Source organism: Photinus pyralis, unplaced genomic scaffold, assembly GCF_008802855.1.
Source record: "Photinus pyralis isolate 1611_PpyrPB1 unplaced genomic scaffold, Ppyr1.3 Ppyr1.4_LG8, whole genome shotgun sequence".
NCBI lineage: Eukaryota > Metazoa > Arthropoda > Insecta > Coleoptera > Lampyridae > Photinus > Photinus pyralis.
Genome location: NW_022170819.1, coordinates 251,138 through 276,878, shown reverse-complemented (window position 1 = coordinate 276,878; position 25,741 = coordinate 251,138). Strand labels below are relative to the sequence as shown.

The 25,741-nt window shown below is 37.1% G+C and overlaps 3 protein-coding genes across 4 annotated transcripts; 2 read left to right on the top strand and 1 right to left on the bottom strand.

Moving 5' to 3' along the window:
- Nucleotides 1–7,396: 7,396 nt before the first annotated feature.
- On the bottom strand, nt 7,397–12,356 carry LOC116179078. The gene is made up of 8 exons (XM_031498784.1): nt 12,101–12,356; nt 11,878–12,049; nt 11,737–11,830; nt 8,241–8,417; nt 7,829–8,189; nt 7,692–7,776; nt 7,555–7,648; nt 7,397–7,506 (listed from the first exon to the last, which is right to left on the bottom strand). Exons 1-5 carry the CDS (start codon nt 12,175–12,177, stop codon nt 8,032–8,034), a joined length of 678 nt encoding a protein of 225 aa, XP_031354644.1. The 5' UTR covers nt 12,178–12,356; the 3' UTR covers nt 7,397–7,506; nt 7,555–7,648; nt 7,692–7,776; nt 7,829–8,031.
- Nucleotides 12,357–14,032: 1,676 nt separating this feature from the next.
- LOC116178006 lies at nt 14,033–15,298 on the top strand. 2 transcript variants are annotated; one of them, XM_031497235.1, is made up of 4 exons: nt 14,033–14,228; nt 14,272–14,639; nt 14,690–14,881; nt 15,114–15,298. In XM_031497235.1, the coding sequence occupies exons 1-4, from the start codon at nt 14,155–14,157 to the stop codon at nt 15,254–15,256; spliced, it is 777 nt and encodes a 258-aa protein (XP_031353095.1). In that variant the 5' UTR covers nt 14,033–14,154; the 3' UTR covers nt 15,257–15,298. The 2 variants fall into 2 exon arrangements, with proteins under 2 accessions (XP_031353095.1, XP_031353096.1); XM_031497236.1 differs by lacking the exon at nt 15,114–15,298 and adding an exon at nt 14,927–15,079.
- Nucleotides 15,299–17,097: 1,799 nt separating this feature from the next.
- LOC116178005 (protein argonaute-2-like) lies at nt 17,098–22,526 on the top strand. The gene is made up of 7 exons (XM_031497234.1): nt 17,098–17,274; nt 17,579–18,267; nt 19,358–19,963; nt 20,011–20,370; nt 21,031–21,269; nt 21,315–22,260; nt 22,320–22,526. The coding sequence occupies exons 1-6, from the start codon at nt 17,256–17,258 to the stop codon at nt 22,201–22,203; spliced, it is 2,802 nt and encodes a 933-aa protein (XP_031353094.1). The 5' UTR covers nt 17,098–17,255; the 3' UTR covers nt 22,204–22,260; nt 22,320–22,526.
- Nucleotides 22,527–25,741: the final 3,215 nt, after the last annotated feature.

Genomic DNA, 25,741 nt, shown 5'->3' with positions numbered 1-25,741 from the left:
TCTCGGGAAAACACTTTTCTTATTAATTTTGGTGCGTAGAATCCAAAACAATTCGTACTTTTTCGATCAGACTTCTCAATCAAAAGTTATAGACTAGAAACCAATTTCGAAAGAAAATTCAAAGGGCTGTAACTTTTGAACTAGTAGCCCAATCTTGGAACTGTTTGAAATTATGGATTCTACAGGCCACATTCTATAAGAAAATTTTTTTTCCGAGTCGATCTGAGACAATTTTTTTTCGAGGCTCAAAAAAAGGCAGTATAACCTTCCTTTTTTACCAAAAATCAGGATACACACATATTGGTTTCGAATATATAAAATTATAAGTTCAAAAATCATGATATATTTGCAACAATAACGTATAATAATCAATATAATACAGTTTTGTTGTACTTATACTGCCATATTGTATTGGCCCAACCCTCAAAATCTCTAGAACATCACTCATGATTATAAGTGGTATAGAATTCATCTATAAACTTCACTAAAATTGCGAGCCACATACACATACGCACTGAACTGACTGTCGACTGAACAAAAACCGCATACAATATACAATACAGAGCTTTTAATAAGTTAATGCAACCTTTGCAACGGTTGTTCTCAAAATAAGCTTATGCTTATCTTGCAGATTCAGCATCATTACAATTAGGTACATCATATGTTAAAAATTATTAGATGGGTTGTTAAACTAACAATCTTTCAACCGCAAAGTTTTCATTTAAGAAAGCGTTATATACTAAACTGTATTATACACAAATAATAAACCCATTTCGTTAATAAACTATATTTTAATGTTTATTATCTATTTGCTCTTGGATATATTTAAATATCTAAGATCATATTTAATATAATATCATTATTATTATAGTGAGAATAATTTTGATTAGACATATTCACATTGTACAGCGTGTGTCAAGGTTTGTTTGATTTAATAATAGCTTCTCGTACTGATTACAATATAATTTTTACTATATGATTTTAACAATCCATTTTTCTCCGTGTAAACTGGACACAAAAATCCCCCCGGCAAGGGAAACCGTATAATTATTTTACATGTAGGCTCTGAAAACGGCTACGTAGATGATGGACTTCTACTTTTTGAAGGAAGGAAACCCTTCAATTACCATGAAGAGATGAATGCAGTTGCGTTTGAAGAGTGGTTCTCTATATTACTAAATAAAATTTCTCAAAATTCACGTAATGTTCTCGAAAATATGATATGCAGGAATACAATCGACCCAAATTAATTTTGATGCAGATATGGTTCGTTCAGAACGTCTTCACCTCATTCAGCTGCACAGAGATAAATTCGACACTTATGTAACTGACGAAATGGCTTGAGATTACCACCATTCCCAGTGGCGGATTTAAATCTTTGCGCGCCTAAGCGCACCGAAAGATATGCGCCCCTACAAAAATAATCTTTAAATTGCAATAAATTTTAAGACTCTAATAAAAATCACATTATAACTTGAAATTTTTAAAACTAATATGAAAAGAAATACAGTAGGCATGCCTACGATTAAGTTTTCACCCTGTGGTTTTCACACAAGTCAAAATTTGAATTGTCGATTATCGTTCTTTCAGTTACAGTTTTTTTTAAACTATCTACCAATTCCTACTTATTTCATAATTTTAATTAAAAATTTTTATCATTTGTAACTTGTTAGGGGACCAAAACTTAAAATATTACCTAAAATAAATATAGTAAAAAAAATGCCGCCCTCTAAAACAGCCGCCCCTAGGCCCGTGCTTAGTGTGCCTATATGTAAATCCGCACTGACCATACCATTGTGAACTGAACTCAATTGAAATGGCATGGGCAAAAATAAAAATGAAGTCTCTCTATTAATTTTGTGACTACCTATAGTAGTAATATTTTCAGTGTTAATCAGGCTGTTATATTTGTACTCGTAGTTAAAATCGTGGACACTTACACGTTACGGCAACGAAAAGAAGGTCATTTGTTTTCCAAACGACCGTAAAGGGTGCTTATCCAAAAGGGTTCAAAATCTGTTGTTTCGCTTTAGGGCATGTTACAAGCGGCCGATTTAACGAATCCATTTTGGGACCAACGTGAACCATTAAATTGTTTTCTTTTTAATTTCTTCGTGAAAAAGAGTTGGGGTAAATCCGATAAATAAAAAAGTTACCCAAGAACTGGAAACTAAATTCGGAAATTCACAGTTTTGCAAGGAATTAAGTCCTGTAGAAGAACGTGGTAATTTTTCAGATTTTTTCTATCTTCTACAGTTTTAGTCCGATTGTTTTATCGGTATCGTCGGAATTCTCGGGAGTTCAAGGGGACCATCGATTAATAAACTCAAAATAACCGCATTGAGACATTTGGTTTCCGTTAACTAAAAACAATGCTCCAATCTGGGCGCAAACTCACGAAAATCATATTATACAGAATACCGACAGGTGGGAATTGGTAAAACTATAAGGCATGCTATCTTTTCAAAGCATTACAACAACGATACCTGTGTTCAAAAAAATATTCATTTTTTTTCTGAGTAGTAAATCGGTTATGGGTGTGATTAATCTCTTTTGTTGATGGATATGGCAAAATATATAATAGCCCATTCCGAATTTGTTTGATCTTTTTTACGCGTGGTGTTTTGACCTTTTGGCAGTGGGTGCGGTTTTACGAACGCCACACTTGTAAAATTTTAATCATCTCTTCCTTTTGAGATAGAATCGCTTCCGTACATTTTTGTACGATCGCCAGATTTCGAAACGTCTGATCAGATAAGATTCTCGACATTTTTAATTTGGTCGAAATTATGCCATCTCTCGGGATGAGTCAGTAAATCGCCCCATCTCTCCCTTCAAACGCGATCGTAATGGCGCCAATATTCTGAAATTTCATCTGGATTAGTAATAGTGCAGTAAATATACATAATAAATTTCTCTAGCGTTTGATGTCCACCAACGTGTTTAATCCCGAGGTGACTATTATAGAATTTACTCACTCGGAAAACGGCGACGGCTCGTAATAACCAATTTGGATACGCCACCATTTTGTCTCGGGCATTGTTGTTGGGTCTAAGTCACATTGCATACCACAGCAAAGCCAAAAAACCTTGTCAATACAAAACAAAAGGTGTATTTTACGTTTGGGAATGACATCTAAAATGGTTCCAAGTACGAGCAAAATATCTTTTAGTAAATGCAAATATTTAGGTAATTTTATTGCAATCGTTTGAACCCACGCAATTGGAAAGACAGATAATGATCTTTTTTCCTTTCAATCTACCGTATAATCCTCGTCTATTTACACTTCATATATTTGGCGTTACCCGGAAAGGTGTAAAAATATTTTAAGACACGCACCAGAAACTACAAACAATAAACCTGTATAAAGCAAAAGGGCATTGACAGGAATTGGATCTATTCTCTACTGACGTCAACAGCGTATGATGTGCAAATATAAGTAGAATAAATTTAGAAATGACGTTTCGACGCCGGTTAGATATACTTAGCCCATACATTTAGGTTTAGCTTCCATGGTAAATCGGTTTATAATGTATTACCTAGTAGTTACTACATCACTATAATGATTACTGAAGTTCTGCCAGAAGCGAAAATACAGTTGCGAAAAACTGAGGCGCAAACTATTGCCATAAATTGAAAATAAAATGGAAGACTAAACATCGCGAACTCAAACAAATAGATCTAGACATGGATAAACGAGGGTGACGATTAACATTTTGGAATAAGCTTCTTATTATGTAATTTGTGATGCACATTGTTATTGTGTATAAAATTCTGCTACGCCTTGCCTTATGTACATAGCATTTTATAAAATGTTTATCTATTGCATCAATGTCGATTCTATTTTGGCTTGACTTGATAAATGGCAGAGTTACTTTGGGTGTAACAATTCGCGTCACATAATTACGTTTGAAACATTCCTATTAGTCCAGTCAAATAAGAAAAAATAAAAACATTAATCGGTAAAGATCTGAATTTTGGTACACATGTTCATTAGTGTTCCCTATTGGACATACTAAAAGTCCCCGTCAAAATCTGTTGCGCTCGAGGCGCCATCCTGGAAAAAAGGAGCACTTCTTCAGTTTCTTGCCTATATATCGGCAATATTATTGATACGGAAAAATAGTTCAGATAAAAAATATAGTTTATTAAATTGCCCATAAAAAAGCATATTAACATTTTTTTGTATGTCCAATACTTTAGCTATAATCCGACATCGAATAGGGAATCAAGTATCCTGAGCTCTCGAAACAGTCACGCAGATATTTTTTTACAACTTATTACAAATCATTAAATTCATTGAAAATTCTACCAGTATTTCTTATATATGGGAAGTCGTCGCACTCAAGCTTGGTATGAGACACGTTTAAAGGTTTCTCATAAAACTCTCTCTCAACTCAATAGAACTTTCATCTTCAATGTGAGCACTGAGTGTGGACTGGGAGCCTTCAGTGCAGTCCGAACAGGGTCAAGGTAATTCTGAAGGTCTGATAACGATGTCGGTTTTAATATCTCTCACTAGCAGGCACCTTATACTTATGCAGATAAGGGCATTCTTCAGCTTCAGAAATCATTTCGTTGCTCCAACACTTTTACACATTTTCGCTTACCTTTTTGAAAAAAACATGATGTATCATCAAACATTATGTCATTGCTAGAATGCTTTATCGCACGACGATTCTGTTCATTTTTTGGCTTTGTTACAACTTACAGCTATCGGTGTAGTCATAAAAAAGACGGCCTCCTTCTATAACTACGATACTGGGCCTAAACGCGTTCTGACGTATTCAACGTTGAGATTACAGGTAAAGTACTGGAGATATAAAAAAAATGTAAATACTCTTTTTTATAGGGAATTTAGTAAACTATATTTTTCATGTAAACTATTTCTTCGTGTCAGTAATACTTGCCGAGATATGGGCAAAAAACTGGAAAAGTGTACCGTTTTTCCAAGATGGCGTCTCGAGCGCAACAGATTTTGACAGGGACTTTTAGTATGTTCATTAGAAAGTCCCAACAAATGTGTATACCAAAATTCAGATCTTTACGAATTAATGTTTTTATTTGTCCAAAATTGTGCTAATTTGACTGGACTATATAGAATTGACACTTTTTAATGGGGTGGATTCGGTGCTCCTTTGTGTTCCAAATTGGAGACCAGAGTGGATGTACTACATCGATTATTATTTGAATCATTCCTAATTCAATTTAGATTATTTGCACAGAATAATTAAAGATCAAACAAACTTACCTGTGAAGTTCGATGGTAACCATGTGAGACATCAGTCCGACTATACCTATAACTGTATACAGGGTGGTGACTTGCGTAACGCATCATAGGGATTTCAATGTAAAATTCATAACATGCGATTATTGGCTCCCCAAATTATTTTAGAGCAAAAATGTATTAAGGTTTTTTGTAGAAAAAATTTTTTACGTCAATAAACCGTATTAGTTTTAATTTTTTGCATAATAAAGACGGAAAATTGGAAAAATAAAACCCCCATCTTTTCAATAATCTGTGATGCCATGGAATTTTATAATAGAAAAGCTACGCCAATATCCGTCATGCCATGGAATGTCTGCTATAAAACAAATCAAATTCTATCAAAAAGTATTATATTAATTTAGAACAGCGAATTCAACATAAAGAAAAACCAAATTACTAAAAACGGTTTCCTAATACAACAATTTACAATAAATGTTCGAATAAGTCCCCATTAAATGCAAGACAGTAACCAAGTCGATCATAAAATCCATTTCGAACGGCTGCTAATTGATAATTGGATATCTTTTTGTTTTAGAAAATTCCATGGCATCACAGATTATTGATAAGATGGGGATTTTATTTTTCCAATTTTCCGTCTTTATTATGCAAAAAATTGAAAACTAATACGGTTTATTGACGTAAAAAATTTGTTTCTACAAAAAACCTTAATACATTTTTGCTCTAAAATAATTTGGGGAGCCAATAATCGCATGTTATGAATTTTACATTGATATTCCTATGATGCGTTGCGCAAGTCACCACCCTGTATATGTTAGTTGTTTAGTTTAAAGCCGCAAAACCAAGAACAAAATAGATATATGACTCCACGAGTTGAGTATGCAGAGAATATGGAAACATCCCCTCCAGTCTTTTTGACCGTGCGGTTTTTTATGAGTAAAGAACAGACTTTCATCACCGGAAGAGCGAAGGGGTGCTGTCAGGCTCAAGTAATGTCTCACTAGCGTCGTCTCTTTCGCCGTCCACCAACCGTTTCCTTGTTTTCCCTTAAATATGGCACCCCAGACAGCCTGATATACTAGCATCCGTGTAAATTGTCTCGTTAAAATGATCCTTTTTATATGGGTTCGTGGAAGTAAAGATTTGGTTCTCCCACCAAGTTCTTGAATATGGTAAGAGCCTTTAGCGGCATAGTTACCGGAATATTGAGCGAGGGCGCGATATTTGGCTCGCCTCAAGGATTTTGTATATAACCATCGCCAATACAGTGTCCGAAATCTATAACAACCAACCTAGTGCGTGGTCATTACAAATCCAGCACCATATGAATGACGTACGAACGAAAAGAAGATTTTTATGTGTATTTACAACCAGTTTTTATACAAATGGATATTTTTTAAATATGTTACATTTGCCTTTTTTGAGTAGCTTGATGGTTAGCTAGTAAGACATCGTATCCAACTTTTCCGTGCGTGACCTCATACGTCGTGATCGGATAGTACATTCTGGATGGACGAATGTAACCGTATACTGAAAGAAAAAAGGGGTTGAGTATGCAAATGCATCAACCACACATCATCGTTTGAAGTACCTACAGTTTACTCATCTCGAAATAAGTGCGCGAATTTCAAACCTTTGATGTCTAAATATTTTTTTACATAACCACATCTGCTTTCCATTAAAAATAGTTCTACTAAAAACTGTGTAAACTCCTTCCAAAATTCACACTCTGCTTACTAAGAGTAAAGTGACCGGCAACATTTTACTCAGAAAGGTTCCAATTAACCTGATTGCCGGTAATTTTGTGTTTAATTCTCTTTGTACAGCCGCCACAATCATTTACAACCGTGTTTATAAATCATTACCCTTATTATATATAATTGAAATGAGAAAATATGACGCTACATTAGATTTATTCCCGTAATTTATTCTCTCAACGAGTGATATAGTGGCGAATTAATTTCGAGTAAATTTTAATTTCGAACGACGCCATTAAAGTTGGCATCTCATTCACTTTTGGTCGGTTTACTTTTTCTGAAATATAAATTTTCACCACATGCCAATATAATAATAATTTTACGATTTCGATATTTTTCGTTAATTGAAAACGAATTCGAGCGATTGTTGCTTGATCAATTGCAGCTGATACTTACTACGCCTTGCACTAGTAAGTGGTGGAGGAATTTGTTGGGTTTTTGGACCGTAAATTTTATTACCATGGATTAAGATCGCATTACCAGTCGGTTTTTGCTCCTCATCCTCTCCCTCTTTGGCGATCACTGCAAACAGTACGATATAATGCATTTTACATTTTTGTGATCACATACTGTCTCCACAGTAATCCATTTGGTACGTGGTCCATAATCTTCCTCTGTTCATTTTATGTATGGCCGCCAAGGCGGCTTTAAGCCCAACTCCTCCCTAGAATTACTGAATGAGTGCATCAACAAAAGACCAGACGTACCTCATCATCCTCTCCAACTTTCTTATGAACAATCCAGTTACCCCCTTCTGGTAATTCCGAAGCAAACCTGTCCACGGGGCGTAGCCTTAAAGGTGTAAATGTCAATAAACTGTCAAAAGAATTTTTCAAACACTTACGACTTTCGCCTTTCAATTGGGTGTTGTCGGTAATATTTTTGGTAGGTGGTTGTAAATGCTTGAGCCATAACTTGAATTTTTCTTTTAAGCCAAACGAATGGTGTACTACTTCAAATTTTGAAAATGAACGAATAAATCAGGGCATTCTTAAATCAATTTACAAAAATGGGTGTTGCTGGCCAAGGATCTTTATTAAAATCGAACTACAGATTGGTTTCAGCATATCGACGTCGGCTGGATGGCAGCGGTTCTTTATACTGTTGGCGATTCTTCATTATCCCCAGACCGGTTTTACTTATGGCATCCTGATACTCGGTTCTTGCCCCCTCTACACCAAACCAAGTCGCCACCGTTGTGGGAGCTAAAATACGTCATTCAACACAGTTAAAACTGTGTTAAAAACAACACTTACTGGTTCCAAATGTCAGTGGCGGGCACGAGTCAATCGTAGGACGTGGAAAGGGCGAATATCTGAATCTCGTTGGGTCGCGATAACCTTTTCCGACACCAATCGTGGGATTTTTTACTGGAACTCCCGCGGGTGAGTCCACCGCAGGCATCAGTTTTACGTATTCTGCTGGTGTCATGCCTGAAAGATATTTTTTTTTAGTTTCCAAAACCTGGTTATATACTAGCTGAAGAATAAGAGCAACAACCAGGAAAGTTCATCCCTAACCCAACCCAAGTGGTGGGATCCGGGTAATGTCACGACAAGTGATAGCGAAGAAAATCTGAAAATGGGCGGAAAACTAGTCCATATGCGCTTGGGAGGTGAAACCCTTAATTTAAAACCTGCAAACGCGGAGGCGGTATACGCCCACAAGCAATTTACAAGATTCACTTCAGATAGTAACCAACCCAACGAAAATTTTTCGGAGGTACCTAGGTCACATGGATTGTGGGCGAAGCACCAGAAGGTCTGGAACATCAAACAGGAGACAATTATAGATGCGTGCTGACACAATTTAGGGAATTGGAAGCTTCATGTTTCGACCTAACATCTAAAGTCTCACCTCTGCAGGAAGAAAACAAGGAACTAAAGAAAATATGCAATCAAAATGTAGTCGAATTAAACCATAGCCCACTAAAGAATATACCTAACACTGTCGAAGATGAACCGATTGAATTTTCAAAAACGTAGACCCAGTAAAAATCGGAAAGCACAATCTTTTCTAGAGGCATGACCAATACGGTTAAAAATCAAGGGGCGTCTGTGAAGGCAAATCATCACTTGATAACGACGTCGGGATGGGCAAGGTCAACCTAGAGTTGTCAAGAGTCAACAAGAGTTTTTCAGAGTTTTCTGAGGTTAATAGTGTAAGAGTGTGCACTTAAAAATCTTCATTGGTTTTTAAAGCTCTTAACAACCTTTAATGCTGATGTTAAATCCTTAACAACTTTTAAGATGATTTAGGCCATCAATAATATTTAAGGTCCACCATCAGTCATCAAATGTTCTCTCTTCAAGAACTTTCAGTAGTTCCACAGTTCCTTAGTTGCAATTTGAACCTCTAATAAAGGGACATTAAGAATCTTTAAGAGCTTTTAGACATGTTTTAGTGTATTTAACAACCGAATCTGGAAGAGCATTTTAAACGCTGCTTTTAAACGCTTTAGCAGCGTTAGGGATCATTCGTCAAAGGCCTCCTTAAAATTTTTACAGGCTTTTGATAGTCTCAATTAGTGTCCATTGATGATCGTCAATAATCCCAAGGTGTTCCAATGGTCTTACAATAGTATTAGAACTTTTAGTTGGATCATAGTCTTTGTGTGCGCTTTAAGAGTATATTAAGAGACATGCCATGAAAAGCTTTTATGAGCCCTTAACGGTCTTTAAATGCCTTTATGAACGTAGGTTTTAAAAAGGCATTTACGAATCTAAAACTGTAGCCAAGACCCACCTATACTGGCCAGCTGTTCCAAACCGTTCCCTCCATTTATATAACTTGTTGTGAGTTTTTGAGGACTTACGAGATTTAAGAGCGTTAAAAAATATGAACCCTTAAGAGACGAAGTCTTGTAGATATTTACTAATCTTTGAGCACCTTTAAGAGTTTTAAAGGTTTTCACTTTTCAGTCTCCAAGAGCCTGTTAAAACAATTCAATAGGCATTTAGCTTTTACGAATTTTTGGTCTTAAAGCGAACATTGAATAGTTTTTAAGGCTCTTTTGGAGCTTTTATGCGCCCCATCAAAAGTTTTCGAAATGATATAAACATTTCAAGAGGATTTTATTACCTGAGCCTTCTAAGATCTTTTATAGTCAAACCTGTAAGAGTTTCAAAATGTCACCAAGAATCTATGCAGGTCTCCAAGAATCTTTGAGTGTGAATCGATTTGAAACAGTCTTTCTTAGAGCTCATTTTAGAAGAGCCTTTCAAGGTTTTTATGAGTGTCTAAAAATATTTGAAATTCTTTAAGGCTATGTTATCAAATGTCTCCAAGGATTTCTAAGAACCTTTAAAGCCATTCGCGACTTTATTTCGAGGAAGAAAAATTAAAACGAACATGAGTGTCATACACGTTGGATTTATCTCAATGAGGCAAAATCCGGCCACATCGACGTCGGATAATTGAGAAGCTGTCAAATTTATCGGAAGGCCCTTTGATGAAATCTTTACCTGGTACACGCGCCCAAGAAGAAAAAACGGAGCTTGACCTTACGTACAGAAAAATGTACTATGACTACCGGACAGACTTTTTGAAAATATACTGGCCCTATGCCAATAGGTTCTAACACCTATTTGGAGTTATGGTGTCCATCTGCGGAGCTGTACCAAAAAGTTGAACGTGTAGCCAATTAGTCCAGCTCACGCTCCTGTTGAGCAAAAAGCATTCACCGCCCCTCATCGATTGTAGGGAGAAGAGGAGGACCTCGGCAACAAATTGATGGAGGAGATGCAAGATGACCCAGAAGATAATGGGTTACAGCACGATGAGGGTCCAACCACATCAAAGAGGCCGAGAAAGTTTTAACATCTACTTATTAGAACGTTCCAAAACTGTTTGTTTTTTTGGAATTTGGCATAAAATTTGGTTTCAATTTGCGTTATTTGAACTCTCCACTACTACTTTGATTACAAAAATGTTTTGATAGGACCAGAACTACAGAATGGCTGTATGACTTAAAAGTAGATATAGTCGACAAAACCATCGCCCTGAAAGGCTTGGAAAACACAAACACCTTGACGTGTGCAAAAGACGAATGCGAATCCATTGCACCTTGATCAGACAATCACCAGCCACCCCAACCTGTCTGTTCCATTCTTATTAAGATTAAAATGTTGCTGGAGGTTAATGGGAATTGTGGAAGAATCTTTGGATCTTTGGATGGTTCATCGCATACCAGCACGTATAAGGTTCATGGTTCCATTCTGTAAAAAATTACTAGCTTGGTTCCTCTAGAGGAAGTTATTCGCGCTGGGGGACGACGTTAAAGCGTATGTGTATTGTAATGGAGATTTCCGACCAACACTTTAGAAACTCCGCAAGACATCTACGCAGTTTTTTTCCCGTAAATTAATTTTCAAGTTATAGTTAGAATACCTGGTACCTATTACACAAATATTAGGACAAAGCTCAAGCTCAATGGACCAAATCACAGCCGATTATAACATCCGTAAACTAATTAAGGACTTAATTTCTGCTTCATTAAAACAGTGAAAGTCAATTACGTATACAAGGTCTCCTCCTAGTCTAGCAGAGAAAACTTGCGTTACTAATTCTTTCCTCGAATTCTAAGATAGGACTGTGATCTATAAATTTATTGTATTAATAGACTTCCTAGGAATGTGCGAATTAGTATTTATGAGTAGATATAAATTTAACAAGCACTTGCGACACCTTTAAGAGAAACCGGCCACGGTGATTCCTACCGCCGAAAATAATTTTAAAATGCAAAACTTTTACCTCGTTTCGCAAAATCGATTCGATAAGTCGTCTCCATTTTCTCATTGTAACTGTCGCACTCGTGTTCCAAAATTTCGCCATTCAAATTGGCCATCTAAAATTAAATTGAAAAGTTGCAAATTGTTGAGAGGGCTGACCTACGTCACTGTGAAGAGTAGTAAGCTCGTCGAGGAGGAGTCCTTCCTTCTCGGCGAGTTTCAGGTACCTATTCGTTAAGGGATCGTAAAGGTGACCATCGCAGTGGCAATAGGCGTCCACTGGTCCTTTGATGAAGAAATTTTTTCCTTTGGTCTTTTCGGGCGGTTGAGTTGGTCTGAAAGATGCCCACAAATGGGTTTTTCCGCGTAAGCAGGAAGGTACTCACTTTGCGGCCAGTGGTTTTGAGAAAGGCCATTTGTAGTCTTTCCGGGTCATGCTGAAGAACGTTTCTTTATCTGCCATTTTAACGCTGTGTGCACAAGAATTTATTTATGGTTACGAAATTTAACACGATTTTTGAAGTAATTTCCACATAAATTTAAAATGTAAACGATTACAGAGTACAACAGAAAATTTTGAGATAAACGTGTCAAAATTTCAACAAAATCCATGATTGACGTTAATTAAGGATTCTTTACGACAACTAGATCTGCATCGGAAAATTGCATTCGGTATCTGTTAAGGTGCCTGACTTGGGTAATCAGTTAATGAATAACTTGAAGAGTGGGGTGCTTTCTGTAACTTGTGAAATTGACCGTTTTACTGCGTGGGGGATTCGGAGATCTCTCCTAGGTTAGGGACTGTCAGAAATGTGATCTGTAACCTAACAAGTAAAATGTACGAAATTTCTGAATTCTCGCAAATCGTAAACCACCTTTTGGACATTTAGGAATAGGAATTTCCCTTCACGGCTCTTAGATCACGTGACCGCCCTCGACAAATAACAGAAATCTCAAATTCGCTAAATCACAAAGTCGCTCAAATCGTCAGATTATTTAAGTGCACACGTTTCAACACGTAGTCAACCGTAGCCTACCGATAGATCTAGCCGTGACATTGATTTAGTGACGTCACAACTGGAGATGGGCCACTGCAACGCGATACTATGTGTTTAAATGCAATTTGATTCGCGTGCGTACTCATTTAACGCGAAAACATTTAGTAATTACTTATTTTGAGCCGCAGGATTGTTATATGTTGTTTCCTAATTATAGACACGTGTTATTATGCAAAAATTTTATTAAATACGTACATAAACAACAAATACTCACTGAAAACCGAGCTGAAAACAAATAAAATTTATACATTCTAATACACACATCTGCCTTTTTTAGCGTAACACAACGAAGTTGAGGTAACGCTTATGTGCTCGTTATTCCGTCGTCTGCCTATCTGTCTGTTCCATCGAGATCTCGGCCCCTGGACCACCTAGAGCCTACAGGTTTTCGGTCATTTGTAGTTGCAAAGGTCTATATTTTCCCGTTACTCATCATTTACATCCTTTTCATATATGATGGCTGATTTTCAAAAATGGTGGGATACGTGTCTTCGGCAAGTTTTATCTGGTCTCGTGGAACTGTTAATACTGTATCGTCTTATCTAGTCATCTTGTCTACCCGAATAATGAAAATGTCGGAGAAATGCTTTATACAAACCCTGGAGTAACTAGTAATTTCAAAATTGTCCCGGTGAATACATTTTAACCACTTTTTGTGATTGTCTTCATTTTTCGGAAAACGAAAAACCGTAAGGAACCTTGTCTCTTGAACTATAATTGCTTTTGCAACCAGGGACGCAGCACGTATTTGGCATTTTCTTACTTTTCTGTTCGAATACAGTTAATTTAAGTGTACAACATTAAACTACTTGGAATTACTTACATTAAAAGTCGATATGACGGCCGCCGTCAGCTGTGACGTCAACGCAATAGTGGGGATTAGTGTCACGGCTAGTTCTATCGGTAGGCTACGAGTCAACCCACCTTACTTTAACCTGACGCGCTGGAGTAAATCCCAAAACCCTCTATTGGGTTCCACTACAATTTTATTATGCTTCTGCTATGTCTCTAAAATTTGGGGGGGGGGGGGGGGTCAATCTGAAATTAAAATTGAAAGAACTCAAACATTCTATTTTTCCATTTATTTATAGAATCTTTAAGCCATCCCAAAAGCTTTATTTTGGGCTTGGTTCTTTAACATAGGTAAAGCTTTGCGATGTTATGGGCTAATTCAAATGCTGATAATTCGTTGGATGTTGCCGTTACAGTTTTGATCTTATCCTTGATGTTCGAAAAGGGCTACTACACGATATATGAACAATATCCTAGCAACACCGTACAAAGTCAAAGACTTTGACAATTTGAAACGTTTTTGAAATCAGAAATGTAAAATTCCATTTCCCAAAAAGTAAATCCAAATTTCTGTACTCAAACTCTTCAAGATGGTAATGGGTCAATTTGTCACGACTTACCGCAAAGACTATTTGTGGCCATACGTTCGGATATTAGGAAACAAGTAAGCAACAGTGTCATTGTTATTTTACCTAACAAAAACGTAGACCTGCACCTGATCGTCTTTATGAACCACAAGTTCGTGATCCAAACCAACCTTTGTGCCCATGCCACTGCCTTGCTTCGCCCGCTGACCGGAACCCATCTGGTCCGAATGCACTAAATGAGCAGTCATGGAGTCGACAGGGCCCTATGGGACCTTTACTGGATCCAAAATTGTATCCTGCGAGAGTAGGGAGGAGTCCGGAGGTCGACACGCAAAGATTCAATCAGCCAAATGTATTTTTAAAGAAACTGCAAGAAAAGTATCCTTACATATACGAAGTGCTGCGGACAGCGCCTCCGGACGACCTCATATCGAGAATAAATAAGGATAGATTAAGAACAACCTACCAAGTTGATTTCTGTAAAATGCGTAAGTCGAAATTTTTCGGTTTCGGCTACTGTAATTCCACGATGTTTCAGAGGAGTATCCATCGGCGCCGTACGACCAGTTGTTACGCTCCGCTGGAATGGAAGGTTTGGCGCCCTGTCCAGAACCGATCAAGCTACCCGGAGATCCATGTCGACCCAGCCAGAAACCGATCGCTTTCAGACCCGCGACAATATCCAAGATCAAAGGCGGCGCCGAAGGGGGCGGCGAAGGAAAACCTTGCGGTAAGTTTAGGCGCGTTTCCACATTGTTGTATGAAGTTTCCACAGGGGGCGGCTTAACCGGGATTACACCTGGGCTAACGGAATACCAAGATGGGGTATCGAAAGTAGGCGGGGTGATTATTCGCGAGAAACTTCATTATCCGAAAAAGAAGTAGTGCCTAGCTACCTAGTTTTTTAGTGTCAATGTACATGTCAGTAAATGCTAAAAAGTAATTGTTACTTTATTTCTTAGGTACTGACATTTCCGCATGGAATCCGTTTGATAAGGATCAAGACAAGTACAATCCCAATATTCGCACATGGGGACAAATGGTGTTTAGGGATACATTACATTCGCACAGCACAAGCGCATCGGCAAGAAAAAGTCTTCAGTGAAAGTCTTGTACCTCTCGTGACAATAAAGTGTAACCATCTTGATCTCTTGTGCCGTTCTTCGTACCTGGGAAACATAATTTTTATTATTTGCACATTTGTACCTATCACTTTCGAAAGGTTGGTGTGCAAATGTAGAGAAAAATTAAATTTTAAAATAATCTATAAATAATTCATACTACTGGCGTTTGTAAAATTTTGACACGTCCGCTTATTGAGGAAATTTCACCATAAAATTATTACATTAGGAGATGGTATGATCCTATGAAACCCTCCCAAGCTTTACAGTTCATTCGAAGTTTGTCCATTTTCTCATAATGGGATAAGTACACGATTGAAAGAAATGGTTGCTTTAGGAAGTCATTTCCTTGACAAAAAATATTCGCCGGTCAATTGCCCGCGGATTAAAGCCCAATTCACATTATCGGTCAAGTCACGGTCTGGTCACGGCGCCGTCAATTACTTATATTGTGCTGCAATAATTGGCCACACCGTGACTGGATCTTGAGCTGATCATGATGTGACCGATAATGTGAATCGGGCTTAATTGATTACCTAATGACCTTAACCTAAATTAATTGCCTCTCTGCGCGACTATATCGAAATACCAAAGGAGCTATTCACTTTATTCACAGATATCAGGGAGTATTCATGTCAGCGTACCAATGTTAAGGCGGATCATTTGCAACGATAAAATGAAAGGTTACCTATATAACATTTGAAATTAGTAACAGAGAAACGGAGGGACTTTCTGACAAAGAGTAAACTCCTGACTCGACTTTCCGACTAGGTACTTACTTATAGTACAGTCATAGTAGAACATTTAGTTAGAGCCCTCTGGCGTCTTTATTTTAAACCCGAGGCTAGAGTGTATAAGAATTGTTTGTACAACTTATCAAGATATCTTTTTTGTGTTTAACACTTTTCGCTATAGCGCGTACCTTAAAATAAAATACATAACTTTTCAATCCAAACTTTCTGAAACACTAAGGAGCCCACAAAAAACTGTACTTAATTGTACATTTGGGATAGCTTTTTATGCCACATTAGCCAGTGTATGCTTAAAAACTTTTCCAGCCGCTAGTGACCTTTTAAATAGCCCCTGAAGATGGTAACGGGCCGAAACCAAAATAGGAAGTTTGCGAATTTCATCAAAATCGGTTCAGACGTTTTTGAGATATTGAATTCCACATGATTACAGATAAAAATTATGTTTTGAATTTCTCGCCAAAACATTCTTCATTTTTTGCCTTGAACCAGTGATCGAGTCATGTTTCCACATTTTCATAAGAAGTGAAGCGCTGCTCGGTAGGTAACATTTTAAGTTTTAAAATAAGTCCCCTATAACAAGTTACGAATGACAAAAATTTTTAATTAAAACTATGAAATAAATTGGAATTGGGAGATAGTTTAAACAAACTGTAACTGTAAGAACGATAATAAACAATGCAAGTTTTGACGTGTGTGAAAATTTAATCTTAGGTAGGTATACTGTATTCCTTTTCATATTAGTCTTCAAAATTTCAAGTTATAATTGTAGTGTATATGCACCCTTTAGCATTAGGATCACAGGTGTGAACGGACGACCTAACAGCCACTAGCAAGACAAAACAATAATGTGATTTTTATTAGCATCTTACAATTTATTGCAATTTAAAGATTATTTTTGGAGGGGCGCATATCTTTCGGTGTACCTAGGGGCGCAAAAAATTTAAATCCGCCACTGATCACAGATTAGGTAATCTGTGCGGTCTGTGCCTATATGATTAAACCACTTGATTAAAATGAGTCATACCCAAGTATAAATGCGTGATTCACAGGATATGCGATATCAGTCACTTTATTTGTTTTTGTGAATTACAACCGTATTGCACCATTTTGTTTAACATTGGTTATTGTGTAATTTTGCGTTTCAATTTTTGATTATTTTGTACCTACCTATTTTTTGTAACCTTGTGACGAGTACACTGCGAAAAGCAAGAAAGACATAAGACATAAGACAATGGGGAATAATAAGAAATGTAAGTATTGGCCAGGCACACCTTAGAAACTAGACGTTTACAGTTGCAGTTTTCTTTCTGGTTACAGTAGGTAGGTATAATTGCGTGGTGCGGTGTTGCCAAATAGACCTCAATGAACTTCAACGACATATTTTTGCAGGAAATAACAATTTTTATGTCCAAAATTGAACGTCAAAATTGAGAAAATTTTTCGTGTTTTTTTAATAGCCCTAGACAGATTTCACTTACACGATTTACTTGTATTGTGTGTACAAACAAAAGCACTGATTTGGAAAGCTGTATTTATACTTATAATTTTCCTTAGTTTCCAAAGCAGGCCAGAGGGAAAAGAAAGATAACCAGGCGCAGCAGCAAACTGGCTCTTTATCTCAACAGCAACCACCAGCAGGCAAACAGAGACCCCAGCCATCGTCACATTCCGGTCGAGGTATTGCTTCCGTTTCAGAAAGGCAACCACAACCTGCAGCCGCAGCTGGGACACAAGGAGGCGGAAGTAGAGATAAAAAACCGTCACAGTCCGGTCGAAGTGATGGTTCAAGACGACAACCACAAGCGGGCTATGCTGGGAAGCAGCAAAAACCTGAGCAGACAAAAGCGCATCAAGAGGTTTCACTTACAGATTTTGTCGTACCGCTGAGAAAACAGTTGAAATCTGGAGGTACGAAAGGACGAGCGATTACCATAGAAACCAATCACTTGGCTCTAATTTTGAAAGATTTCAAGCCTGCAATTCACTACGATGTTGCAATTGAGCCGGACAAACCCAAGAAGTCGATGAGGGCAGTTATGGAGCAATTTCGCATGGACAACTATCCAAAGCGTTATCCGGCGTTCGATGGGGTTAGGAATTTGTACAGCTCGTCTCTTTTACCTTTCGGACATGAAATAATGGGAGACGTAACAATTAATGTTAATGAGAAATCGAAAACGTATAAAGTTAAAGTGAAGTTTGCAGCAGAAGTGGATCTGCAACGTTTAGTCGATTATTTTGAGGTAAACCTTTTTATATTTTATTTTATTTATGTCGAGTTTCCTTTGAAGCTTCCTTTTCTCCTCGCTTTCTCCATTTTGTGTGTTGCGTTTAGTTTAAACGATTTTTTAAACACGTGTGAAGTTGGCAGTAGTATTCCAGAATAGGTTTGCACTCGGATTTGCATATTTAATGTACAATTCAGAGATATAGAATGATGTGTTTTATACCACATGCACAATATGTTGTCGGTATAAAAAATAAATAGGTGTGTTTGACAACATTCGCTTGTCAAATAGTATATTGAAAGACAAGTGTTACAATGCGACCTATATTGTAATACGACTATCTTGTGGCACAAGTGGCGACGCGTGTCCGCAAGATAGAAGTATTACAATAAGGCATTGTAACACGCGTTTTTCATACTATTTTTTCTATTTCGGTGCTTTAATTTAATTAAAAAAATCATTATCAGAAACTATAGGGAACATTAGAACTAACATGTTTTATGTTGGGAACACTTTTGATGCCGTTAAGTTTTAGGTTGGCAGCGTAGTAAAACTGACATTTTGAAGTTCAAACATGGAAGTACCCAACGAAGTACCTACATACTTGTACTAACTAGTAACTGCCAACTTAAGAGATGAGTTACCAAAAAAAAAACAACTATAATCACTGTCTTCTTACAACTGTTAGTTGTACAGTTGTACAAAATCATCATTGTGACACCAAAATAGAAAAAATAATTTGGTTCACTAGAAGGGCCGTTCCGCTGGTTGTGAGGGTAACAACAATCGTTTCTAACAAAATAACAATGTATCCAAAGCCAGTTCAACTGAACCGCCACTGAACTCGGTATAGGTATACAATTGGCCCTTAACTCTTTTGTTTATGCAACAATGTCTGTTTAGTTTTATCTTAGTGGTTTTTCGCATTCTTTACGCGTTTATTGTCATTATGTGTACAAAGTACAAACATTTTGGTATTTGTTACCAAAATTGTAGTAGGTAATTTATACGAAAGGACATAAAACTGATTGTGCCATTCTATAAATATACATCTGCAATTCATGCGGTTATGTAGCATTATTTACCGAAAATGTATTTATTGCAGTCCACTGCTCCTGCAAATATTCACATGGTGACGCCCCAAGAAGCGATTCAATGCTTGGACATTATATTGAGAAGTGCTCCGGCTTTGAATTGTATACCAGTTGGGCGATCATTTTTCACAAAACCAAATAGACTAATTGATCTCGGGGAAGGTATGGAAATATACAATGGCGTCTATCAATCGGCTGTGCTCGGCTGGAAATCATTTTTGAATGTAGATGTTTCGCACAAAGCGTTTCCAAAAACTATGAATGTCGTGGATTTAGTTGAACAAGTGTGTGGTAGTTACTACAAACGGGAAAATTCATTGACTCGCCAGAATTATAAGGTAGTGAATAACTTTATGAAAATGCTAAAGATTGTCTATATGATTCCAAATCAACCAAACTCGAAGCGCATAGTGAGAGTCAATGAGTTGGACAGACCGGCCAGCGAAGCATGGTTTAGAAATGAAGAGAACATAGAAATGACTGTAGCAGATTATTTTGCTAATGTAAAACAGGCCCGTTTGACTTATCCGCACTTGCCTTGCTTGTGGGTTGGCAGTAGACAACGGCAGCCAAAAATACTGTTACCGATGGAATTTTGTACAATTGAAGCTAATCAAGTAAGTATGTGTTTCTTTAAACGGTTATATAATAATGAGATATGTAGGTTACCAATCGGAAAATGACTTCGAATCAAACATCAAAAATGATAAAAAGTGCTGCAACGTCTACAATAATCAGAAAACAAAAAATTATGGATGCGGTGAGGCAAGCGAATTACAACAGTGACCCCTGTGCTACAGAATTTTCAATATCCGTAAATGCAGACTTCACAGAAGTTCCGGCAAGAATTTTAGAACCGCCTTCTATTCGGTATAAAAATAGTTCCGTAAAAGTACAAGAAGGCAAATGGGGAGCTGGCAAGTTCTGTACATCTAATCAACTACAAAATTGGACTGTGCTCACAATTGCATACCATGAAGAAGAGCGTACAAAACTGCCAGCACCTGAGAAGTTCAGCGAAATGGTATGTTTTACACTTTTTCCAATCCATTATTAACTGCTTAGCTATACAACTTTCCTGAAATTTCACCAACTCGAATTGTGCCAGATGACTTAAATTTGTACGTTATGTTTTGTGCAGGCAGAGTGTCCCTTTAATGACGCTTAAAAAATTAATGAAATTACTATATATAGAATAAAAATCAAAAAAACTTAAAATGATTAGATGCAGAGGTAAGTACCTAAAGTACAAAATGCTCTGCAAAAAAGTATTTAAAACGTAAATTGCTAATTTTTGATATAGGTACAGTTACTTACAATTTGGAATCTAAAATCATAATAAACTGCTAGTAACTTTCAACTAAAGATTGATGAGGGAAGTGACATTTTTGACAGGATTCTATTAAAAAAAACTCTGGGTTCCAGAGATTTCTTCGTTCTCATTCTTTTTCTAAGCTGTGATAGTGAAAGTCACTATACAGTTCTAGAAAAGCGATAGAATCTTGTACCGTTTCCTTGATGTCATTGCAGGGTCTTCAGCCCGAGCTACTCAACCATTTCATCATCTGCTGATGATTGTGACCTTGCACTATACTTCTTATTTGTAAAGCGCTACTCTTTTTATTTGAAAGCTATAGAATTGTTTTGATTGAAAACTGCACATCTTACAATTTCATTTTTTCAGATGGTAAATCAAGGAAGATTCTTAGGGATGACGGTTGTGCCTCCAAAAATTGCGATGGTACGCATACAACGTCCGAAAGAGAAAGAGACGATAGAGGCTAAGTTCAATGAGCTAAGCGATCAGCAACTGATACTAGTTATAATACCCGACCAAAAACAGATCTACAGTTATGTTAAACAAGCTGCAGAAATCAGTGTTGGCGTTATGACCCAATGCGTGAAAAGGAAAAATGTTTTCAGGTAAGGAATGTTTCTCAAAACTAATCAACACCATATGTTTTGTAGCCCACAATCGTCAACTGTACGAAACCTTCTTCTGAAAGTCAACGCGAAATTAAATGGATTGAATCACACACTTCTCGAACCTCCTCGGTGTTTGATGGAACCTTGCATGATCATGGGAGCGGATGTGACACATCCTGGTCCCGACAGCAGGGGAAGTGAACCAAGCGTAGCTGCTGTCACAGCGTCTCACGATTCTTATGCGTTTAAATATAACATCACCTGTCGATTACAGCAATCGACGCAAGAAATAATTAGCGATTTAGCGAATATCGTAAAAGAACACGTGACCTTCTACGAAAAGGCCAACAAGATAAAACCGAAGCGAATTATATTTTTCCGTGACGGTGTGTCGGAAGGCCAATTTGAAATTGTTGTTAATTCCGAAGTCCAGGCCGTTCGTCAAGGATGCGCGATGGTGGATCCTTCCGGAAACTATAAGCCCCAGCTTACGTTTTTGGTAGTTCAAAAGCGACACCACACGCGATTTTTTCCGAGCCCAGGGGACAGCGAAGATAAAAATTGCAATGTGCCTGCCGGTACAGTCGTCGATACAGAAATTACCCATCCGACGGCCTTAGATTTTTATTTAGTTTCGCACGCAAGCATTCAGGGCGTCGCAAGACCCACGAAATATCGAAAGCTATGGGACGACAATGACATGCAAGAGGACGAGCTGGAGGAGCTAACGTATCATTTATGTCATCTATTCGCACGTTGTACGCGATCCGTTAGTTATCCAGCACCAACCTATTATGCCCATTTGGCAGCGGCACGTGCTAAAATTTACTGTGAAAATAAGAGCATTGATATGAACAACTTGGCACGCTCCAAAGGGTTATTAGCCGTCAAGGATAACATTATAAAAGACACACCAATGTATTTTGTTTAATCTACTTACAAAATCAGGAATGAAAATGGCTACTCGCACTCGGCATTTTGAATTAAGGTAATGTAATGCCGTCGGCTAGTTAAAAATAATGGATATGTTTAACAAGTTTTTTCTAGGAGAATGGAGCTTTTTCTCTATGATTGGTCAAGTAAGGATCATAGCGCCTCTGCCATCTAGACCACTTGATTGAAAATAAATATAAAATCTAAATTTCAAAATATTTACCTACATTAAAAAACCCCGCATTCATTTACAACCCTTTCCATAATAGCAAATTAAATGTTAATTTTAGGCCAAAATAAAATACTTCGGTTGTTCTGGGACGCACAACTTTTTCCACCAATAAAACTAGTCCTATATCCACCCATTTAGTTTCCTAGGCAGGTATACAAATTCCGCCTAATCGGCGGTTCCCACGTTGGACACTCAGTATCGTATCTAGGCGGTGGCCCCCTTTTGCCTCCTTATGGTAATGTAATATACACAGTAGGGTGGAATTCATTAATTTTACGTTTGAAGAGCGCATAAAAAATCCGAGTCACTTCCAAAAATATCCTGAGGTTCCTAAATGGCCTTGAGAAAAGCAAAAAAATACTTTTCACTTTTTTTCTAATCTGCCTGTCATAGGACTTAAAATGTTCCTTGTTATCTCTGAAAAGCGCGTAAAAAATCTGAATCACATCCAAAAATATCCTGAGGTTCCTAAATGGCCTTAAAAATTATAACATATCCCGGTATATATGGTTTTAATATTTTTTTTTCCAAATAAACATAGTTTGGCATTTAGAACTAGGTACCATAAAAATAATTTAAAAAAAAATAAGTCAACAGGTCCTTAGATATTTAAGTCAAGAAGCGAAATCAAAAGTGTAATACAAATGTAATTGTGAAAGCACAGAAATTATTTCTTTAAGAAATAGTCTGCTTTTGTTTCAAATGTCTGTAGAATATTTCTTGATTTTATACGAGCCTGGATGAAGCCTTCTCGATTTTCAGGACCACAGTTCCACCGCGTGGGTGTGGCAAGGAAAAGGAGGAAAATCAAACTTGACTGTCTTTCCTAAATCTAGTTCCATATTTTTGGTTAAAGGTGGCTCTGATAATTTCACCTTGTCCCAGAAAATCAATTGTGAACAGTGTGTTGCTTTAAAGTTTATTGAAGGTACTGTGAACAGACGGATTCCTGGTTTGTAGTTGTTTCTTGCTTTGAGAACCCTCCTAATTCCAAGTTCTTTGTACGTTAGGTCTTCATCCGTAAGTAGTGCAAGTAGTATATTTTCTGGGTGACAAAAAAAAGCGTTTCGCTCAATAACTGGGTCGATAATTTTCAATACGTTTTTTGGAAAAAACCTAGAAAATTCCACCATTCTATAAAAATGCCTTGCACCTTCAACACAAGAAGGTTTAAGCTTTATGTTGATTATACAGTGTGTCCAATATAAGAAGGAAAGCAAATCAATTGATATTTTAAAAATTTGTAAATTCCGATCAGTTCCGAAAAAAAACGAAGTTAATCATATTCGGTTTTATTTTCCGCCGGCCCTGTTTGAAAAGATATCAAAAAACAAACAACACTTCCTCATGGGAACTTTTTAAGCTGTACAAATTGGCGCCTTTGAAAAACCACCAACAACGATGTATGGCACAATAAGATTATTTATCACCTATATCATTTAAAGGAACCATCAATGAATTATTTTGATATTTTGTCAACGCCTACTATAGTAAAATGTTAAAAATTATTTATTATTTAGCTCAGAAATATGGCTTGTTACTAAATTTTTAACATTTTTGGTTTAGTAGGCGTTGACAAAAAGTCAAAATAGTTTGTTCTTCTAAATGACATATTGTACCATACATAATATTGTATAATAAAAAATGCTACTCAATACATTATGTACTCTTTTCCGGTCCATATAAAAATATGAAGTTGATGACGAAACGTCGCAGCGAAAATTTTGTAAAATGGTGAGCTTAAAAAAGTTAGTTTCGGTTTTTGTTAAATATCTTCGGAACTGATCGGAATTTCCGCATTTTAAAGCATCGTTTTATTAAGCCCTAAAATGGGCGACTCTTTCTAATTTAACAGACTGTGTACCTCTTATGGTTTCCGATGTGTCCATGGTGACTGGACTATTATAAATGTTTAGTTTTGCGCGAAATTCAAACTGTACGCAGTGATTTTAGATCACCTGGTAGGTGTGTAGAGTGTTGTCACATAGACATGAATGGTCTCAATGGGCAACAAAGGTGTGGGTGCATTTGTTTATTCCCTTCATTTAAGGTTATTTATTGACTACAGTCATAATCCTGCTTTTGAAAACCTTATGTTCTCACCTACATGGGTCGGTGCTTTAGGGGATTGAATAATTTATTCAATGACTCAACTCTGAGGGACTTAAGGAAAAACATTATAATATTTCTTGGATTATTAATAATATTTTGAGGAGATGGGCCTCAACATTAAAATAAAAGGTGGCCAAAAATCCAATGATGACGTCTATAGAATTTACAACACTAAAAATACGTAAAATCCCACAAAAAATGTCGCTTCACGCTATAAAAATTCCCCGTCAAATCTTCAAGTCAAACAAGGTATGAAATCTTTAGTAGCTACACTCTCCCTTGACTGTTTCCTCATTTGTAAGAGTACATTCTAATGTTTTATGGGGCGAAGCAATTTCTTTGGGGGAAACATTACCCATTGTAGTGGCAAATCAGTCCCGGCAATCAAAAATAATAATCACCGGCCCGGCATAGATCGCCGGGGTTTACCTTTATCTCAATATTGATGAAAAACTCGAAATTTATGCTTCCGGAGAATATATCTACGCGATCCGCTACAATTTCGGCCTAATATTTAGAATTTACAAACATACCATTTAATTTTACCTATACATTCTTTAAACGTTGTATTAACTAACAATTTCACACACAAAATTATGGTAGGTAATTAATTGCATTGCACGAAATAAGTTCAACGGTTGCAATTTTGCCAGTGTGTTAAGGCTCGCACTTGACAACCATACATACCTTTAGTTAACATAAAGAAGTGAACAGTGATTTATTTATATCATTTTTCGGGCAACCTATGTCCCATGACTGTTGACCTCAACAATCCGGCAAAGCAAGCGAGCTGTAAGGGTGAAGATTGAAATCTATCGAGGGCGAATCTTCTGAAGCTAATATTGGGCCGGCGAACTTATAGCTGGGGGCGAGTTTTCTTGGGACCCAATGCTATTATGAATTTTCGCGAGCGAATTAAACGCATGTGATTGGCTTCTAGGATAATTGCACCATATGTTTCCTTGTGAGCCCCTCGGAATTATTTACGAGCTCCTAGCGAGTTCATAATTTGCGGTGTCTGCGTTAGCACGATAGGAACCGATTAGGATAACATTTTGAAGTGGATTCTTTATGAAATTCATATGAGCACAGATTTAGCTAGGTATATACTTACGCAGTGCCAAACTATATCCATACCCAAGAGCTCGTTTGCTATCACAGAGTGTTTGCTATATTTGTAACTGTACTGCTT

Excerpts from the sequence above, each read along its gene's own strand:
- LOC116179078 (XM_031498784.1), bottom strand. The coding sequence starts at position 12,177 with ATGGCAGATAAAGAAACGTTCTTCAGCATGACCCGGAAAGACTACAAA. Across the intron at positions 12,050-12,100 it reads TCAAAACCACTGGCCGCAAA|ACCAACTCAACCGCCCGAAA; the intron begins GTGAGTACCTTC and ends GGCATCTTTCAG. Across the intron at positions 8,190-8,240 it reads GCCACTGACATTTGGAACCA|CTCCCACAACGGTGGCGACT; the intron begins GTAAGTGTTGTT and ends GACGTATTTTAG.
- LOC116178006 (XM_031497235.1), top strand. The coding sequence starts at position 14,155 with ATGGTAATGGGTCAATTTGTCACGACTTACCGCAAAGACTATTTGTGG. Across the intron at positions 14,229-14,271 it reads GTTCGGATATTAGGAAACAA|ACCTGCACCTGATCGTCTTT; the intron begins GTAAGCAACAGT and ends ACAAAAACGTAG. Across the intron at positions 14,640-14,689 it reads AGTTGATTTCTGTAAAATGC|AGGAGTATCCATCGGCGCCG; the intron begins GTAAGTCGAAAT and ends ACGATGTTTCAG.
- LOC116178005 (XM_031497234.1), top strand. Across the intron at positions 18,268-19,357 it reads GTTTAGTCGATTATTTTGAG|TCCACTGCTCCTGCAAATAT; the intron begins GTAAACCTTTTT and ends TATTTATTGCAG. Across the intron at positions 19,964-20,010 it reads GTACAATTGAAGCTAATCAA|GTTACCAATCGGAAAATGAC; the intron begins GTAAGTATGTGT and ends TGAGATATGTAG.